Genomic DNA, 22,247 nt, shown 5'->3' on the forward strand with positions numbered 1-22,247 from the left:
CACACATTGGGTTTGGGTGTGGGACTCTTGGGACAAGGTGTGGGCTACACGGTGGTGGGTAACGGCCGTGTGAGGCTTGGTGGGTAGTTGTACCATCTTAGCAATTAGTAGTATGTATATATATATCTGTTGCCAGTAAAGGTTATTGTTGTTTTACCCAGTGTGTGGTTATTATCATTGGGTCCTGTGAGGGGCTCCTCCCACTACGCTGGGATCCCTCAGAGGTAGAGGCGCTGCACCGAAACTATCGTTATGTCACCCCAGGCTTCCCGTGGCGGAGGTTTGGGAACTCCGTGAGCCAGCAGGTAAAGGCAGCACCGGTAGCATATTTACAGTGTACACCCTCAATCGCACTGGGGGGGGGGGGGGGGGGGTACGAGGGCTACACATATTTTTATGATTCTGAGATTGTTTTCCTCATTCAAACATATCGTTCAAAATGTCACTGAACATTCTACGGTGCACCCCACATTATTCCTGTAATCTCTATGTGCTCACAATTTTCAATGTGAATAGATGATCCAAGGCACTGCGGATTTTTCGAAGGATTTATTATGTCAGAACAGCACGACGTTTCGACCTACTTTTCAAGTAGAGATGAGGCCAGGAGTTCAATTTGTAACATAGCAAGGACAAGAGAGCAGGAGGAGACATTCAGCGCAATTATTCCGCCCATTTCTGAGCATCTGCTGAAGTGACTCTGGCTTAGGTATGGTGTGTGGTCAAAAACAGAACCATTACATAGTTTTAATTAATCCAATAGCAGCTGAGTCATTTCTGCGAATCCACAGAACTGGGTGGAAAAATGAGACTGAGTTTGAGACTTTACCTAAAAATTAGCGGAACTGCTTTGACGTATAATTATACCTCGGGCCAAGTTAAAAGCCTTTCAGTAGGTGAAAACGATGGCAGGCTTTATTAAAGGGGAAGTATCACATAAGACCAAAGTGGTAGTAATTGTTTTAATGGGTTCAATCTTGTTAACTGAGCCTTTTTTTTTTTTAACAAAACAGAAAAATCATCTTTTTTTTTTTAATTAAGGGGCTCTTAATACAGGGGTTTATTGCTAATATTGTTCCCCCCCCCCCCCCAAGCTCCCACTGATACAGTATGTGATTGCAATCACTTTCCATCCCTTTCGGTCAGAGAACCAACTAGGAAAAGGAAAGCAGAGCGAAGGAAACTTATAATGTAGTAACATAAGCAAAATGGAGGACAATAAACAGCTAAGAAAACTCTCCATTTACAGTGTTTACAAATATCCCAAGACAAGTTATATGTGTCTGATTTTATATTTAATAAAGCGCGCACACACATATATATATAGCTGTGCTATTTCATCAGGCATCTGAATGGGACGAAAGCTGTCTTCCAGTATTGCAACGTCTCATGAAGTAACCGTGCTTAGTGAATGGGGCCCTTACTCTCATGTGAACTAATGGCAGGGATATATTTAGTCAGTTTAACCTTAGTTGTGTGTGTGTGTGTGCGCGCTTTAGTAAATATAAAATCAGATCAAAATTATATATAGAGCCCTAAATCTTTAAATTGGTTAAGCTGTGGTGAGTGTTTGAATACTCTTAGTGGGGATAGTGAATTGTGCATTAAAATATCCTGTAGGGAATCGCAAGGGTAAAGAAGAGAGATATGAGCACATTCTCCTCTCAGACAGGTCCACAAACCAATGGTTGTCTGTCAAAAGAAATAGATTTTTTTACATGTTCAAAATGTTAGGCATGCGATTGTGGCTCCGAAAATAAGCAGCAAATGTAGCTGGAGAAGTGTTTCCGATAAAACACTTTCTTAACCGTCGCATAAATGATGCAGTCTACATGTTAGAATGCCCTTGAGGATTACAATACACCGGGAGGACGAAAAGACCTTTAAGATAACATATTTTATAACATATATTAAATATAACGAAAGGTTTAGAGACACATCGCGTTTCCCTGCATTGCAAAGAAAAACATAACAGAAATCCAGACGGTTTAAAATATACAGGGATAGATTTAAAGATACCCCACTGGAGAACTGTCCAGGTTGGAATCCTACTGTATACAGTATACAAACTAAAAACACTGACGTTTGATAATAGAGTCAATGACATCACACCAATCCTATGGTGTAGCAGGTAAAGAATCGCTAACAGTGTATGAAGGGTCATGGGTTCGAATCCTCCATGTTATGCTAAAATTGTCCGCGTGTCCGTTAGCAATAATTAAATGTTATAAAAATAGAACCTTGGAGATGTGCGCCGGGCACGTGGACGCAGCCTGATGAGGAGAGGAGAGGAGAGAGCTGCTAAGTCCTTGTGCGGCGGTCATTTCGTGATCCCGGTTATAACGCGGTCTCATTATGTAGACCCGAGCACCGCATTATAACGGGGTTCAGCTGTATATATACAGTACACTAACAGGCACTCTATACTCCACCACGAAGAAGGAAGATACTGCTCACCAGTGGGACATCATTTCTCACAACCAGATCATTACATAAATGATATCAAAATCCTCAATGGAATGTTTAAACGGACCCAAGAACGAAAAACATTTGAACTCAGACATGCAAATGAGCACACATATTATATGGTTTTGAAGCAAAAGGTGGCACTGTGTGCTCATTTGCATGTCATTTCCCAGAATCCCTTGCTGCAGTGGAAGCACTGTGTGCTGGGTGATAATGGTGAAAGGCAGGGTTGCAGACCTGTGTAAGACATGCAAATGAGCACACAGTAATATTTCCATTATATATATATATATATATATATATATACACACAGAGTCAGTCAATTTATTATTGCGAAGATGCGTTCATTTAGTCCTTTTTTGCTGTATGTTCAGCCTGCAATAAATTACTTCTTTTTTGTTATCTCCGGAGTGGCCTGGCCTTTTTCTTTCTCCTGGATAGAAAATACAGGATGTCCATGGCTGTGCTCTATCTACGCTCTCTATCTTCCTGTATCGTAACGCTAGCCTGTTCCAATTGTGGTTCAACTGGATACAACTTAGTACTATTTGTTGGAACATTTGTTTCTACACAACCCTCAGAGGTTTGATGTGAAGATTCCTGACGCTGCAGGAGAAGATCCAGATGAGTATCATCTCGCAATAGATTGATTAACTCTAAATGCTTTTATCCTAACTACACTTGTGAGTGTGCTACTTTATCATTCTATTTTTGAGGATGAATACATACAGATTTATGTTATGTGACATGTGCCTCTCTAATATTTTTTTCTGTTAGATTACCATGGATGTGGTTCATCCTTTGAGAGGCTGTGGAGAAATCACGGCTTTGGATCTATATTGATTTTATTCACATACATTTTTTCACGGACGTTTATGTGGACTTCTTATTATTTTTCTTTCATGTGAATATATTCTCATTTCTATAGATGTGTATTGTTTTAATACATTATTTCATTTATATACTCTCAATCCTGTTAACATTTGATTAATTTGATATATTGAACGAGCGCTTATGGTTTGTGTGTGTATATACATATGTATATATATATATATATACATACATACATACATACATACATACATACATACATACATACATATATATATATATAAAAATAAATGTGCATTTTTGTTGTTGTGTAAGCTTGCTCTATTTTCAATTGAGTAGAAAGCAAGTTCATCTATGGGATCTGTTGATCATTTTATAAATAGTTTTAAAGTTTACCATTAAAGGTTTGTTTTAACTAATTAGAGAGGCAATCACAAAACACATATATACTGTATTAATTTGAAGCCTAATAGCCTGTTAATTGCACCAACAAGTATTTAAATAAACTGAACTGAAGAACTAGCATACTGAGAGTTCCCTGACGAAGTGCTAAAACAGTGCTAAAACAGTGCACAAAACGTGTTGGATGCAGACACTGCAGCCATAGAGCCACGGAGGAACAGAGTTTCCAGAAAGCTAAGAAAAGTGAGTCAAGCAGGAGAGGAACAGAAGGTAAAGCGAGCAAGAAAAGGGATGGAGCAGCAATCCGAGGCCCCACTCACGGAGACACCCAGACCTCACACAGCTCAGACTCTAACAGTGATTTTCAACCAGGGTTCCCAGGACGGTTCCCCGGCACGGCTAAAGGGTCCCTTGCTATTTTCTGTTCATTTTGAAAATTGTAGCAAATACAGAAGAATTTACCATGCATCGGACCACAGAGATGCTATTAGAGATGGTTGGAAGTTCCTCCGAATTTCAGTTAAGGTTCCTTAATCAAAAAAAGGTTAGAAACCATTGCTCTATAAGGCAGGGGTGCACACATTTTTGCCCTGCACCCCCCTGCCTGCTCGCGCCCCACTTACCTTGTATCAAGCATCAAATGATGCCGTGGGGGCTCATGTGATGTCACGTGACCTCGCTTTATCATTCGACTCTGCTTTGCCATGGCGACACGGTGTCAAATGATGCCGTGGGTCATGTGATGTCACGTCACGTGATCCGTAGCGTCATTTGACACCACATTGCCACGAGGACGCGTCGCTCTGAGCCATCTGAGTCAAGGTAAGTGAGTTACAGAGGCCTCGCGCGGTCCCCTGTCATTTAATTTAAATGCTTTGGGGAAGAGCGCGCGGCCTCTGTAACCTCTGCGCCCTCCCCCCAGTTTGCGCACCCTTGCTATAAGGCACCTCAACGGCTGCAGCATTTATGAACGACATGTTATAAGCTGAAACATTGTAAGTGCAAAGATTAAGTTGTTTCCTAAACACTCCGTTCTCTGTCTGCGCATTCTTATTTTCAGTTACGTCCACAGATCTGCCTTACACCATAATCACACAGCATGCAATGCTTCTACTGCAGCGGGGGATTCTGGGCAATGACATGCAAGTGAGCACTCAAGAGTACTGCACTGTAGGTCACTTTTTACTTCCATTTTAACAAGGATCTCTCTCTCATACTTGATATGCGCTTTTCATCTAAAACGCATCTGGATAAATCTGCAACCTACCGTGCAAGTAGTGTATAATACAACAGATGATCCCTGCCTATAATAACTCTTCAATTTTTCCTAGGCACACCAACAAGCATACAGTACAATCTAATTTCTGCTGCTAGACTCAATTACGTTCATTATATATTATTTTTCCTCTGTGGGTTGAGCTAGAAGTAAAAAAAAAAAAAAAACATTTTGATCAGTATTATTCTTATTTGGAAATTATATGATTAGAAGAGCTAAGAAAATTGCTTCCAGTGAGCAGGGCTATATTTAGCATGGTTATTAAGAATGATAATGCCTCTAATTTAAGTACATTGCAGCATCTTCTCTGCCCTGCTGAAAGTACACAATACACAGGCTGCAAGGTGACATAAGTTCATACAGTATAGCAAAAAAAGACCTTTGTGTAACATGATAAAAGAAATGAGTTAGAACAGGGGTGGGCGACTCCAGTCCTCGAGGGCCACCGACAGGTCAAGGTTTCAGGATATCCCAGCTTCAGCACAGATGGCTCCATCAGGGTGCTGAAGCTGGGATATCCTGTAAACCTGACCTGTTGGTGGCCCTTGAGAACTGGAGTTGCCCGCCCGAGTTAGAAGCTCCTTCACCTATGACACAGATTGATATTGCATGCTTATACAGTACATCTGTAGGGCTGCTACAGTACTTGTAGTTTAGTTTACAATGATCTGGGATTATACAGATCAGACTATTACCAAGGGCTGAGTAGCTGTCAAAGTCCAATTTCTCAAAAATAAGTGATTTGCATGTTCTGATAGAAAATACCATTGTGATCATTCTGATTTTAATATGTAAGAATCCCATTAAAGTCTAAGAGGCCCTTAATCCTAAGAAAGAGTGACTGCTTCCAGTGAGTAAGAAACAGTATTTCTGTTCAAAATGTTCTTGTGGCTCTGCTTCATTAAAAAGAAAAAATATTAGTAGCTACATTGGTTCCTTATTTAACGTGAAAAAGACAAAAAAGAAAAATTGGCATTAGCGAAAAAAAACAACTCACGGACCTCATCTACATGATCCAGCCCTGGTGTCTTAAAATTGTGAATATTTGAGGCGCATGCGCGACGGGTACGGTGATGGAGGTTTAATTTTAAGGCTCCGCTACCCGTCAGCAAATACAGCTAATAAAATACGATTCAATCGAAATTCGGCATTTCTACTTACTCGGCCCTAGACATAAGAATCTCTGCTGATCACTATAAGACCATCTAAGGAGAGATGGCTACAACACGGCAGAAGAATAAGCGCAAAAACGATGTGTGCTCCTACTTCACGGGCGCAGGCAAGGCCAGGGCGGAGGAGAACTCGGCGATGTCTGACTCTGATTCTACCCCGGAGATGGAGGGAACCTCCGCGGAGCATTCGGGGATCATAAAGAAGGAGATAGCCAGGCTCCTAACGGACTTAAAAACATTCTTTAGGGGCGAGGTGGAGGGACTCAGGAGGGATATCCTTCAGATAGGCACCCGTACAAACGAGCTAGAGGAACGCATGGAGGACAGCTCAAAGTGCCACCAGGAGACAAGCAAAAGGATGGGGGCTCTAGAATCCAGGGTTGCAGAACTAGACGACCGGCAGGAGGATAGCGAGAACAGAGACCGGCGCAACAATTTGCGAATCCGAGGGATCCCAGAGGAGATTCTGGACTGTGAGGTCCTGATCAGCCGGGGGATGACCTCCATCATGCCGGGCAAGTCGGAGGCGGAATTGTCAATGGACCGCTGCCATCGGGCCCTCAGGCCTCGCTCGCTACCTAACAACCCACCATGAGACATAATCCTCCGCCTACACCACTACAGGACCAAGGAGGAGATATGTAAAATTACATGGGCAACACCGAGTATACCATTCGAGGGAATAAATATGGCCATCTTCCAGGAAGAAGAAGAGCTCTACTGCCAATCACAAAAACACTACGGGACAAGGACATCAGGTACAGATGGGCTTTCCCGTTCGCCCTCGTGGTGGTAAAAAATGGCCGATCCCACGCTCTGAAGCACCCCGCAAAGGGAACAGCCTTCCTGAAAAAGCTGGGACTCAATGTTACAGCTACTCACCCGGAGAACACGGAGATATGTCCTCCCTGTACAACAGCCTGGGAGACTGTGTCCACCCCAGCGGACAAGAGGAAGGAGAAGGCGGGAGAAAGCGCCAAGTGTCCTTAAAGAGACAGCGGGACGGGTTCGCTGCCTCGTGTTGTTGAGGTTAAAAAGTTACGTTAAAGTTCTGGACTTGGGCCAGCCCTGCGTTAAAGACGATCGACGACCCCCGGCCTTTCCGGTTGTTACAAGGCACCAGTGGGAGCGGAGGGGGTGCCCTGCGCTCAACACCAAAAGAAATAGCAAACACCTCCAAAATGGCTGCAAGACTCTTACCTGAGGAAGAAGCAGGAAAAGCGCGGCAGGATCCATGGTGGCGGCGGTTTCGGCGCGAAGAAATGGTGCGCAGAACAAGCCCGCCTCCAGCTACACCCACCACCGCCAGCGGATGGCCTCCAACTGAGCCTACATTGCCCACATTGCTGACGTCAGAAGGCGAGATCTCGCGACACCTCTGAGAAATCCGGATGACGTCGCAGGAGCGACGGAAGCCTAAAGGACATGCAGCGCCGGAAGTGATCCGGTACTCCCCGGCGGGGGTGCGCGAACTCTGCTGCAGGGGAGGAATGCGAGGGGGTGAGGGGACTGGTGGATGATGAAGAGGAGGGAGGGGGAGTGGAGCTGTCAGGAGAGGAGCGTAGCACCCGCGGGTGGTACACAGAGAGAGGCCTCCTTGGAAGTGACGGGGGGGGGAGAGAGCAATATGAGGAGAAGAGCCCGAAAACAGATGAGGGGAGCCCTTCAAAAGTAGGAGGGGAGGGACTAGGGGGTCGGGATAACATAAAGCATATAGCCCAGCAGCCAGTAGGAATACACGGGGAGTAGCAAGCTAGGAAGATGTGGCACAGGGCACCAAGGGCTACAGGGTCACGAGGCAATGGCCCGAGTTCAGTTCAGGAGAGTTAGTTTTATACGGAGTAAAGAGACGCACAGCCACATTTGGGTTAGGGCTGAGTTAAATTCTCTAGAGTTATAGGGAAAGTTCGGTTGTAAAGTTTGTCACTGCCGACGGGTGTGGGAACTACCACCAAACCTGCCCGTAGGCATGCGCTGTTGGGGCAGGGATGTGGGCCTAGCTCGCAGCCCCGTCAAAGACCTGGGAATTCATGGCCGGAGAGTGGGGCCATGGAACTAGACAGGGAGGGAGGAGGGTCCAGGTTGGGGGAGATACCCCCGGGCGTCGAACCTGAGGTCCTCGGAGGCCACTACGGTTCTACAGTACCGACACACTTTATTGCAGTGTGGTCGGTACCGCAAGCCGGGATATTTCCCGGCTTGCTTGTGGCTGCCCCTCGGCGTGCCGCGCGTCATAGACGCGCGGTCACGTGTCTTCGGGAGCCTGCGCCCCCTGCACGCGCGTGCAGGGCTCCCCGAGGGAGCCCTGGTGTCCCGCGATCTGCGGGACGGCGGCAGGGGGCTCCGGGGGACCCGGCGGACCCGGTAGCGGTAGGGAGAGCGCCCCGATCGGAGGGCGCTCTTCCGCTGCTTCGGCGCGCGCCCGTCACACTCGGGCGCGCGCCAGGCTACTGCTGCGGCCAAGAACGGGCAAATGCTCGAATAAACTTGGCCGCAGCAGTATTTGTGTATGTCTGTTTCCTTTGTTCTTCCATTGTGTTTCCTCCCCCCCCCCATCCCAGATTTCCTCGGCAAAGGAGTGAAGATCAGCAGAAGCCGCCAACGCAGAAGCAAAGTCCACTATGCTCCACATGACACGGGTAGGCTCTGGTTCTACTTTATACACTGCAAGTACCTAACACAAAAGCATGGCTGTAACATTCATATCCCAAAATGTTAAAGGGTTTAACAGCCCAAAAAAAACGTAAGATTGCCTTCTCCGAATTCAGACGAAGGGGAGCAGATGTAGTTTTCCTTCAGGAGACACATTTTAGTACATATAGTAGCCCAGGGTATTTTGACAAGCACTATAGGCAATTTTTCCTGTCCTCCGCTAACGAAAAGAAGAAGGGGGTTGCTATCATATTTCACAACAAATCCCCCTTCCAAGTGGAGAGAGTGAAGAGAGACAAGAAGGGGAGATATCTCATTTTAGTAGGACTCCTGCAGCAGAGTAAAATGACGTTAGCGTGCGTTTACGCACCCGGTGAAAACGAACTTCAGTTTTTCGATGAGTTCTTCCAGGCGCTCCAAAGGTGGGCAGAAGGGAATGTAATTCTCGCGGGTGACTTTAACAAAGTCATTGACCCTCGCATAGATAGATCCCCATTGCAGCAGAAAACTAGACGAGAAGGCAACGGGCCTTTACTAAAAGGTCTAAGACAAGGGAGCCTGGTCGACATATGGAGGGAACAGCACCAGGGAGAGCGTAGTTACACTTTTTATTCCCATCCCCATGCCAGTTACAGTAGGATCGACCACTTTTTTGTTTCAAGTAGAATGGTTCCACAGATTTCCGACACCAAAATACATGACATTACATGGTCGGATCATGCATCGATTGAGCTAAGATGCGTACAAATTAGGCCAATTAGCCCGGGAGCAAACTGGAAACTTAATGAATCGTTGATTAAGATACCAGATCTAGCAAAGACGGTTAAGGAGGAAATCACTCAATATTTCCAGACCAACCTAGGCAGTGTGGAATCCCACGCAATGTTGTGGGAGGCTCACAAGGCCACGATGCGGGGAGTACTGATAAGCATAGCGGCCAAAAGGAAAAAGCAAAGGGACGCCAAATTGAGTCAGTTATATAAGAGGTTACATGAGCTCTCTACACTACATAGCCGATTAGGTAGAGGAGATACACTAAAGGAGTTGAAGGATGTAAGGATTGAGCTTAACCTCCTCCTCACATCCCGGGCCGAAAAAGATTTGAGTTGGACACAGAGGAGGTTCTTTGAGAAAGCTAATAAACCGGACACAATGTTAGCCACCAGACTCCGTAATAGGAAACCAAATTACAACATACAAGCAATTAGGACAGAGGCGGGGGAGTTATCCTCTAACCCCAAAAATATAGTGGAAGAGTTTAAAAAATATTATGCACAGCTATACAATGGGGAGAAGGTGATTCATAACCCTAAGACAAGCAGTAAACTGCAGAAATTCTTAGCAGATGCTGCACTGCCACAGCTGAACAGCTTAGAGCGAGAGGCAATACAGAGTGATTTCACACGGGAAGAATTAACAGCAGTTGTCAAAAATTTAAAGCCCTCTAAAGCCCCGGGCCCAGATGGGTTCTCCAATCTTTACTATAAAAAATTCATAGGCGTACTTGCCCCACATACTGCTGCGGCAGCTTTTATTCTAACATTTGCCTGGAGCTGGCCGGGAGCGCCGCGGGTCTGCTCTCCGTTTTTTCAATTTTCCAGCGCAGCGGGCGCTTCAATAGATAAGCGCTAATGGCGCTTACTATTGAAAGCGCCTGAGGCGCGGGAAAATCGGCCGGTTCTCGGCCGAAGACAGCCCGCGCTATTTTTAAAATGAGGGGGCAGCCGCATTAGGTTTAGCCCGGTTGCCACTGTATGCTCCGATTATTTAATGGAGTCCTGGCAGGAGAGCCCTTCTCAGAGCAGATGCTCCGGGCGTCGATATCCTTGATTCATAAAGGGGACAAAGATCCCACAAATTGCCAAAGTTACAGGTCGATATCATTGATCAACTCAGACGTTAAGATATATTCTAAATTACTGGCCAATCGTCTAAGCGTTATCCTGCCGAGGCTGATCCATCCGGACCAGGTTGGCTTTATTAGAGATAGACAAGCGGCCGACAATACTAGACGGATTGTGGATATAATTGATTTTGTGGAAGCCAACAGGGTCCGGAGCTTGGTCTTAAGCTTAGACGCATAGAAAGCCTTTGACAGGATAGACTAGCCATACTTGGAGTCCACGCTTGGGGCATTTGGGTTTGGGGATAAAATCCTAAGGGCAATAAAAGCGCTCTACATAGCTCCGGCAGCAAGGGTGATTCACAAGGGTTTCCCCTCATAGCTGTTCCGAATTAAAAGTGGTACGAGACAAGGATGCCCTTTGTCGCCCTTGCTTTTTGCCCTATGCATCGAACCACTAGCAGCCCAAATCCGTAGTAACCCGGATATCGCTGGAGTACAAATACACTCGCAAGAACACAAAGTGGCATTGTACGCAGACGATATTATTCTGACACTCACAAAACCGCTCACCTCGCTACCTAACCTGTTTGAGCTTCTAGAGAGATTTGCCCGGATCTCTGGTTTCAAAATAAATCAGACAAAATCTGAGGCACTTAGCCTGAACATCCCACGAGAGATGGAGAAATTGATCGAACTCAACTTTGAGTTTAAGTGGCAGTCCACATCCATAAAATACCTGGGTGTGCATATCACAAAAAAGATAGCCCCCCTATATCAAGCAAATTATCCCAGTCTATTGAAGACTCTAAAGAAGGAACTGAAAGACTGGTCAGCATATGGTATTTCATGGATGGGTAGGATCTATAGTGTCAAGATGAACATCCTCCCACGGATTTTATATCTGTTCCAGACTCTTCTGATAACCGTGGTGCGATCGGAGATAGCAGAGTTACAAAAATCAATCACAAAATTTATTTGGAAGGGTAAACAACCACGGATAAATGCAAAAATGATGCAGAAACATAGGGAGGCTGGAGGACTAGCAGTGCCGAGCTTACTGTCCTATTACAAAGCGGCGCAATTGTGCCAAATCATGCAATGGCATGGGGACCCGGAGCTGCGGAGGTGGGTAGCACTAGAAAGGGAGGCGTGTGCCCCGCTGGAGCTCAGGGATCTAATCTGGTACCCGAGGAAACGGGTAAAGGACATAAAGGAACCTCTAACCTCTGTGCTCAACTCAATGTCGGTTTGGGAGGCGGCCAAAAGTAATTGCTTACTGACCTCCAATCACACACTAATGGCCCCTTTGTACGGCAACCCAGATTTTGCTTCCGGGCTGGAGGGTAAGAGTTTCCCGCTGTGGCGACAATAAGGGTTTAGAAGACTGAAGGACCTGGAGGGTAGAAACACCATTAAATCATTTGACCAATTAAAGTCAGAAAAGGGTATCCCTAACACAGAATTTATTAGGTACCTCCAGGTCCGGGCATTTTATAATACACGGAGGTTGTTTGAACTGGGGCGCTCCCTAGGATTTGTGGCGGAGAAAGTGCTGCAACGCCTAAGCTATTCAAATAAATTGGAATATAGATATGTGATTGTGTACGAAGTGTAAAAGAGTATATAAAAATATATACTGGCCCTTTTTTGATGATTTCCTGGTTGCTGCTTGACTTCGGAGAAGGGAATCCCGTCTCCTTCTTAGCGTGGCAGTTGTAGTGTGAAGATAGTCAGCGCAATCCTCATGGGCCTCCCGATGTCGATGGAACCGAATGAAATAAAAGGATGTGGATAAAAAAGAATTAAAATCTCAGTGTATTAGATACACATGTGGGGGATGGGGGAAGAGGGGGGGGGGGAAAGGGGGAGGGGGGTGAGGGCAGGGGGTGGGAGCAAGGAGGAGGATAATGCTGGAGGGGTTGATAATTGGTTTTCCACTTTAACTAATGAAAGAATACATAAAATTATGGATTCAGTGACTCACACGGGCTTGTGTGGTGTCTCTCCCTCAACGCTGACTGTAGTGGATTTATTACAGACTCATATGCTGGAGTCTCAATATACATAAAACTCACACGGCCTGATGTGAGTCCTTGTCCTCAGAGGGTGATGTCCTGTATGGATGGTGTCTGGGTTGTCTCAGCAGAGTTATCCCCCGATGGGTGTAGTGTGTGAGTGTCTCCTCTCCCCGTTCCCAGATGACCAAAAGGAGTGTATGCCAACAAGGGTTAACAACAATAAAAAAGGTCTTTAATGGGTATACAGTGGAGACATAAGCATATGAAATGCAAACATGTGGTGAACCATAAAAAGTATAGAACAATCTATGACAAAATGAAATAAATTATACTAAGACAAAATGAAATAAATTGAAATAAAGCAAGCACAAGGACTACACTCACACTTGAAGTCAAATAAAATGGCCCAGCCTCAGCCGCTCGGTACACTCCTGCACGGTCTCCTCCTCCGTTCTTGTTCCCACTGGCGCGTCCGGCAGTGGAACCGGAAGAGGGGATCTGCACCGGATGTCCTGTAGTGTGCTGGGTCCCTCTCTCAATGAGCTCCGGCAGGGAACAACATGTTTCGCAATAAGCTTCGTCAGGTTCCTCCTGACGAAGCTTATTGCGAAACATGTTGTTCCCTGCCGGAGCTCATTGAGAGAGGGACCCAGCACACTACAGGACATCCGGTGCAGATCCCCTCTTCCGGTTCCACTGCCGGACGCGCCAGTGGGAACAAGAACGGAGGAGGAGACCGTGCAGGAGTGTACCGAGCGGCTGAGGCTGGGCCATTTTATTTGACTTCAAGTGTGAGTGTAGTCCTTGTGTTTGCTTTATTTCAATTTATTTCATTTTGTCTTAGTATAATTTATTTCATTTTGTCATAGATTGTTCTATACTTTTTATGGTTCACCACATGTTTGCATTTCATATGCTTATGTCTCCACTGTATACCCATTAAAGACCTTTTTTATTGTTGTTAACCCTTGTTGGCATACACTCCTTTTGGTCATCTGGGAACGGGGAGAGGAGACACTCACACACTACACCCATCGGGGGATAACTCTGCTGAGACAACCCAGACACCATCCATACAGGACATCACCCTCTGAGGACAAGGACTCACATCAGGCCGTGTGAGTTTTATGTATATTGAGACTCCAGCATATGAGTCTGTAATAAATCCACTACAGTCAGCGTTGAGGGAGAGACACCACACAAGCCCGTGTGAGTCACTGAATCCATAATTTTATGTATTCTTTGATTAGTTAAAGTGGAAAACCAATTATCAACCCCTCCAGCATTATCCTCCTCCTTGCTCCCACCCCCTGCCCTCACCCCCCTCCCCCTTTCCCCCCCCCCTCTTCCCCCATCCCCCACATGTGTATCTAATACACTGAGATTTTAATTCTTTTTTATCCACATCCTTTTATTTCATTCGGTTCCATCGACATCGGGAGGCCCGTGAGGTTTGCGCTGACTATCTTCACACCACAATTTTATAATACACACCTGGTGAGACCACCGTTAACGAATTTTGAAAGGCTCTGCGTGAGAGGCACAGACACGCGGGGACTGATTTCTACTCTGTACAGAGATGTGGTCGGTGCTGACAAAGACGACACAAACAGACCCAGATTTATGACTCAATGGGAATCAGCTTTACAGGGTACACTAGAAGACGAGGACTGGACAGCAATATTCAAGGCCGCGGACAGTAGTTCCATCTGCACGACATTGAAGGAGAACTCATATAAAGTTATGTTAAGATGGTATCTGACCCTAGTTAGATTGGCTAAATTTGTATCAGGCTCTTCCCCGCTCTGTCCTCGGCAGTGCGGGGAACAGGGAGATCTGGTGCACATGCTGTGGTCATGCCTGAAAATTGTACCCGTTTGGAGCCAGATCAGAGATTGGTTACAGAGGATTTTAGGCCTCCAAATTCAGCTGGACCCGTGGCTGTTCCTATTAAGTAAACCCACAGACGAAGTGTCAAGAACGGGGAACAAATTAATAGCACACTTTGCAACGGCTATGAGGTGCGAGACTGCAGCATTGTGGAACCAGAACGCAAAACCATCAATAGGAAAAATCAGAAACAGAATTTGGTTCGTATGCCAGATGGAAAAGTTAACGAGTTTAGTTAATGACACTGGCTCAAAAGTCCAAAAGGTCTGGCTGCCCTGGCTGGCCCAGACAGATATTCCAGGGGTGAGCGATGCCACAATTTGGCTGTGATAGCATCAAGTGAGTCCTCCTTGGATGGGCGGTGTGGGTTGTGGACAGGAAGGGACATGAAGACTTGACGGTGGGCACCCCACATAGAGCCGGTAAAACGCGAGCAATACTGCATAAGTGGACACATGCAAATCGGAACGCATAAGTGGCAAACATCAGTTGGAAGCGGATGGATAGCGGCTTGATATACCCTTCCCGAACTACCCCCCTTTTCCCCCCCCCCACTCCCCTCCGTGGTCCTTGTCTTGTTGTCTCCCCATCACGTGGTCTGCTATATGTTGTACGTCCTAGAAAGTTTTTGTCCAACCGATTATGGCTTTGATATTTTAAGTGTCTAAGATGTATGCAAAAACCAATAAAAAGAGAGTTAAAAAAAAAAAAAATTGTGAATATTTGTTTAATTACATTACATAAAAATACCACTTGTGAGCACATTCACACGTCTAAGACAGGCCTGCAACCCTGCTTTTCACCGTTATCTCTTAGCATATAGTGCTTCCACTGAAGCCGGGGATTCTGAGAAATAACATGCAAATGAGCACTGAGTGCCACCTTTGGCTTCATGTCCATTTTAACATGGGACCCTAAGTATATGCCCGCCTTATAACCAGTAGCGGATTTTAAAAAAATTGCGCCCTTAGTCCCTTACCTGATGCCGCTCTCCTGTCCCCATGGCAACGTGATGTCACGTTGCTGGGCCGCGCATGCGCCAATTATCGCATACGCAGAAGCGGACAGCGCCGCTCACGCATGCGCAGAAACGCCCGGCTCTGCTTGCGCAAAAGTGGACAGCTTCGCTTGCGCATGCAAAGAAGCAGACGACTCCGCTCACGCATGCACAGAAGCGGACGGCTCCATGCGCGCATGCGCAGAAGTGAACGTCGCCGTTTGCGCATGTGCAGAAGCAGACAGCACCACTCGCGCATGCGCTCAAGCAGCAAACGCCGATTGCTCATTCGCATGGCAGCAAGCCGGCATGCCACCTTCAAATTTTGACACCCCCCAAATTCTGCCGCCTTAGGAACAGGCATATCGGGCCTAATGGGAAACCTGCCACTGCTTACAGTAGCTGCTCTATTTCTATCAGAAACTCACAAGCCCTTTATCCCCTGTACCCAATTTTCCTACTTTATCTGTCCATGAATGTCTGTGAAGTGACTGTATAACCCTGTTCTTTTATTGTAACCATGTATTTTTTATAACTCTGTGCCCAGGACATACTTGAAAACGAGAGGTATCTCTCAATGTATTACTTCCTGGTAAAACATTTATATAAATAAATAAATAAATAAGTATAACACAGTTCTCAGCATAGCCAGTAACACCCGCTCACAGACAGCTGTTTGCCCTTTTGGATCTTATCAGTGTGAGGAAGATTATACAGACTGTCAGTATGAAGCTAGGATAGGTTCCAACCACACATGATATCAGTTATGGTGGGTAAAAAAGTGACAACATTACATTACTTACTTTCTGCCCCAGCATTCCTGGCAAGCCCATAAAACCCTGCAAAAGAAAAGAAGAGGTCAAGATATACTGTAGGTTTCACTTACAGGGGGAGCATTTTTTTGAGAAAGTGCTACATTCTGCTGTAATATTCTCTAATGTGAGCGGTAGGATATTGTTGTTTACTTGTATGTGGTGGACATATCAAGTGTGTGTGCTTGTGTTTATGGTGCCTACATACAGATATAGCCAACGTTGTTGCGTCCATTGCTGCGTGAAAAAGCACTAACTCCAAATGACGTGATTGTGCAACGCGCCTCCATTCTTTTGAATTGCAAATCGCACTATAAAGCCTTAAAACTGGCACCAGCAGAAACGCAGCATTGTGTGATAGCAGGTACAATACTCTTGGCTACACCTGTATATAGCAGATATGCATGCGGGCCAGGGGCTCCCTGATATCTGGGCTGTAGGATGCCCTTGCCCTCTTAGTAAAAATTCACCAGCTAGCCCCTGGTGGGAAGTACTACTGAAACGAAATATTGTAATGTTTAATATATAACTAAAGTAATTATTTAATAGTAGGGTTCTATAGGATGCAGAATATAAATTCCTGTGTGACAGGCAAAGGAAGTGTGGGTATGGTCATGTGCAGTAATGCTGCTGGGAACTAAGTTGCTTGCAGCAGAAATTCTGCAGGAAATGATGCACCAAAGCCTCTTTATGTAACACTACTATAAAAAATATGAGATTTAGAAAAGTTATTGAAATTCCATTGCTCAAGGACTGCACCAGGGCAACATCTATAGTATAAAGAATATATATACTATATCTATAGTATATAGAATATATATAGTCTCATCAGTATATTACAAATTAGGGTGGGCACTTTCAATGGTGTTGTAGTATATTGTTGTGTCCTAGTTAGAGAAGTTGAAAACTTTCACCCAAGGTCGGGAAACAGGTGAAATTTGTCCTTTTGCAGCCGCGACAAAACTGTGTACATTGTCAGAGTTTGCAAAGTGATTCGCCAACCATTAAATCATTTAATCATGCTAATTTGCTACATTTTCTAAAATTGCTAGATTGACTTAATGCCAAGACTATAAATAAAGGGGCAATACACCATATTTCGCACACTGTCTGGCTATACTGTATGTCGCTGGAAACGTGTGAAATTGCAAGATCTAAGGCCAATTTCGCAACGTTATTAGCCTATGAGGCTTGGCGAAACATTTAGCATGAAAGCAACATTGAAGAATAAAAAGGATACAAATTTGACGCTTTGGATTTGCAAACATCTTTTTTTTTAAACTAACAAACTCAAAAGTTTGCCTAGTTTATCGAAATAAATAAATTGGAAAAGTCTGAATTTCGAACCCGCAGCCCTGAATATCATAATAACAACAGTTACCAAATGTAGTGCAGAATGATGGCAAATCTTCAGTATTAGATAGTACTACAACAAAGCTAAAAAAAAAAATCAAACCTACTGTACCTGTTCACCTTTGGGGCCCATGTCACCTATTTGTCCTTTTAATCCCTAGAAAGAACAAAGCAGTACATAATCAGTCTGAGCGTTGAATAGCCATTCCTAAGAACTGTAGGCTAATTCTTTTATTTGGTGATGGTTAATATATACTGTAAGTGACTATGTATGAACCGAATATGTGTCTGTATATGAGATGGCAAGGCAGCAATGAGCAAGGAACCGGCAGGATGAGTATGAAGAAAACAAAATGTGTTATCTAAACCCACTAATGTATACTGATTCTACAAGATTTACAGCAGTCAGAGGCTATATTAATCGTAATCTTATGACACGGATCTTCTTTAATTTTTAGCTTTAAATACTACATCACACCATTTTTTTTTATTTTGTTCTTCATTATGCCAAGATCCATTATTATGCCAAGCAAAGAAGTTGATAAGCCAGTTGGTCCACTTATCCTTGTCAAATTTCTATACAACTATCAAACAATAAACCCCATACAGTCCCTGGTTTAATTCTCTTTTCTTGTTTTAATGGTTCTCTTGGGATTGAACCATGCATTTGTGTGTCTAGTTGCATTATCAGTCTGTATTATTTACCCACCACCCTTTTAGTCGACGAGTACTGAGTATTTGTGCATTTCTTTTCATTTCTTCTCGAATAGTGTGAATGCTGATACATACATTAACTTTTTTTGTGGTCAGATAGCACACTGGGCAGTGAATGGGCTAAGGAAACCACAATGCTATCTACAAGGTCATATTTAAAATGTCTTCAATAGTTACGTTTCAAAGAAAAAGCCCTCAACTAAACCACATTGTAGAGCACAAACTACATACACTTAACAAAGAGCTGGCTCAGGGAGTACAGGCATTGACTCTTGATTTGACCTTGAGCAAGTCGCTTTATCTCCCTGTGCCACAGTCAGCACAAATTAGATTGTAAGCTCTACAGCCAGGTTCCCAGTGAACCTGCAAATTTCTATGTTCAATGCTGAGTACACTGCCAGCACTATACAACAAATGTTACATTGTATTCTGCCCTATATGTCACTCAAACTCAGTAGGAACTATTTCTTAATATTCCACCAACAACTGAGCCCTGATAATATCAATAAAGGGGACTTTTTATGGAGCTGAATTTTGGGGCTCAATTTACTGAGTGAAAATACTTCAGTGCATTAGCATCAGTGCCCAATGTAATTAACATTTTAGCCAGTATTTAATGCAGACCTTTCAGCCCAATAGTTTTATCATAGCTCAGTCAGATCTTGAGAATGTGTTTATTGACACAGACAAAAATAAGGAAATGATGTCACACGAATCCCATGTAACGCCTCCTCCTGCTGCTGCTCTCCATATAACCCCCACTAAATGTAGCTCACGGATTCAGGTGGGGGGAAACTAGAATAATACGTTTTGGTACAATGTTGAATTTCTAATGTTCTCCTAATGTCAATGTATAAGTTAGGCAATATGTTTGGAGCTTGATACTTTCCCCCTGAATGGTTACCACACCAAAGCTAAACTGAATGAGCACTGGTTATAGTCTAGTACCAAAGAGATTGGACCACTGACCTTTTCTCCTTTAGCGCCAGGAAACCCCTTAAAGAAATGGCAGACAAATTACCTATATGTGCAATTTCTGTTTGAATGTTTTATTTAAACATACTGTACAGTACTATCAAATGCCCTTTTTTAATGTGAGAAACATAACGAGAAACATTCCAAACATTATACACAGATACAGTTGACTATAGTATATGACATTCACCTAATTTATATTATAATTATGATCTAGGCCATTGCCGCCTTAGTTTTGGCTTTGGGACCAAATGATAAATTTCACAACCTCACACAGGGTATTAATAATGTGAAACGTGTATTACGTGAAAGGGCCAACATTTGCCTGTGTGCAGTATTATGATGAAGCCGGATCTGATGTACAGTATTCTATTCCTATTGAGGTTTAGATAGGTAAGCATATTTATATATAGTTCAGTTTTGCCGGTGCACAGCAAGCTAAGCATCCTGTTAGTAGAAAAGTGTAGCTTAAAACAGTGACTAAATCTTTAGGCTAATAGAAGGATGGGTATTAATTCAGAAGCTGAAGTCTAAGTTCCATAACTGTCCTTAATTATGCCACTATCCCTAAAACTTAAACCAAACAGTGAGATAAAGATTTCACTCAAGAGTCCCTATAACTTGCACTCTAAGTACATTAATGATGTTAGAGATATAATAATCTCAGAGAATATAAATATTCTCACATAGAGAATGTCATTTATAGTATAATAATTCTCATATGTATCACTGATAACCTAAAAACAATAAAGTTTTATTTCACACAAATATTGTCGCTGAGTGATATGATTATTTACAGTGTAATAAAATCCCCAGTGGAGAGGCTATTATGCGGATGTTCTTCTAACACAGATAGGTAAGTATTCCTACTAGTGCTCTAACGGAACCATTTTCCTATTTTCCTATTTTAGTAGTTCTCCTCAGAGATTGGTATATCAACATTTTAGTTGAACACTATCCCTAAAAGTAACATGTTTGTAAAATGCCTTATACTGTATAGAAGGGCACACATGAGAGATTAGAATGACATGTTTTGGTAATGACCTGTAACAATGGCTGTGTAGGTATGAAATGCAAAGCCGCAAGTAAATGTTACACGTAATAAAATAAAATGATTAGCATGCGGGTAATTTATGTGAGGGTTCAGTACTAAAATATTCTGAAGACATGTTAGCATGCTGAAACATAACCACTCGAAGCTAAGAACCTGGATACAGTCTCTGCTACATTTCGGTAGTGGTAATATTAACTTTACTCCACTTGTTACGTTCTCCTGTAGAACAAGGTCAGGGCAAATATTTGGTATACTTATCTTAACAGCAAATATATTGCTGAAATCCAATTGGTTAACTGATTGGCCACTCGCAGCCCACTTGGAGATTAATGATAGAGAGAATCGGTTTTATCATTATTTTATTTAAACATTTTGTTTAGTGTACTTTGAAAGGTAAAAACTGGGCAATTTTCCAAGTCAATATATCTGAAATTGGATAGACATTGGTTTAAATAGTATTGTCAAACCCAGGGGGGTGGGGGGAAGAGTAATTAGATCACAAACAGGGTTTTCTTCTTTTAAAGCATGCAAATGAATGCAGTGTTCTCATGTAACACTACAGATACCATTAATGGCCCACACTCAATATTTTAACAAAACAACGACATGGCGCTTACTGTACTTGGCAGTTTGTGAAATAATTTCATAGCCAAATATCTAATTAAAATAATGTCAGTGAAAAAACGTATCTGTTATCATGACAGAATCATCTTTCCTTTGCAATTTAAGCTATCACTGTATCTCCAATGGGCCTTTTAGAAATACGTGTTATATCTCTAAAGGGCTTTGAGAATGTTTGTAACTCTGGGTTGGACTAATCACCACAGGAGCTGCCAACAGAAAACATAGAGCAGTTACCGCGGCTTTAAAACACAACAGCTGGGTTAACAAACCTTGGGGCCCATTGGTCCTCTTGCACCAGGCAATCCCATCATCCCTGGATCACCTTTGTGTCCCTGGAGAGGTATAATAAGAAAGGCACCAAATGGGGTAAAACCAGTGATTGAAATGTGACAGTAATTAGTATCACACACACATACAGTACACACAGAATCACACACACACACACACACACACACACACACACACACACACACACACACACACACACACACACACACACACACACACACACACACACACACACACACACACACACACACACACACACACACACACACACACACACACTCTCACACACACACACACACACACACACACTCACACACACACAATCACACTCACACATACAGTACACACAGAAACACACACACACACACACACACACACACACACACACACACACACACACACACACACACACACACACACACACACACACACACACACACACACACACACACATTCAAACTGGAATTCACTGTTAGTATAAATATAGAAGTGCAAATAGCTAAAACAGGGTGCGCGCGTTCTAAGTGAAACTTCTTTGTGCTTTGGCACTGAAATTGTGTTTTGATTTGTCATTAAAAAAAACAGCACAATAAGAAATACAAAAGACAAAGAAGTTTCACTTAAAATGCGCGTGCTCAACACACACACACTTTTTTTTAGTGGCACTTCAATCATGGGTTAAGACATCACACAAGAAGTGCACCACTACGTTTCATGTCAAAAGGTAGAGGGCTCAGGTTTCTACCCAGGACAATCAGCCTCAGTTTTCACCATTCATCCAACAGAAATGGTGAAACTATTACAAGTTATTGGGAAAGTAATAGGGCCAACCCACAGCTTTCACATTTGATATCTTCTGGATGCCAGGAATACACAT

At 43.7% G+C, this 22,247-nt stretch overlaps 1 protein-coding gene across 1 annotated transcript in view; it reads right to left on the reverse strand.

Moving 5' to 3' along the window:
- COLQ (collagen like tail subunit of asymmetric acetylcholinesterase) overlaps window positions 1-22,247 on the reverse strand; it is a 108,075-nt gene that overhangs the window by 12,048 nt on the left and 73,780 nt on the right. Inside the window, exons 7-10 of the mRNA XM_075588622.1 lie at window positions 21,352-21,414; window positions 19,399-19,425; window positions 17,828-17,872; window positions 16,354-16,389 (exon numbers count right to left, since the gene is read on the reverse strand). Coding sequence (XP_075444737.1) covers window positions 16,354-16,389; window positions 17,828-17,872; window positions 19,399-19,425; window positions 21,352-21,414 — 171 coding nt within the window. The remainder of the gene's footprint in view (window positions 1-16,353; window positions 16,390-17,827; window positions 17,873-19,398; window positions 19,426-21,351; window positions 21,415-22,247) is intronic.

This window comes from Ascaphus truei, chromosome 2 (genome assembly GCF_040206685.1).
Source record: "Ascaphus truei isolate aAscTru1 chromosome 2, aAscTru1.hap1, whole genome shotgun sequence".
Taxonomy (NCBI): domain Eukaryota; kingdom Metazoa; phylum Chordata; class Amphibia; order Anura; family Ascaphidae; genus Ascaphus; species Ascaphus truei.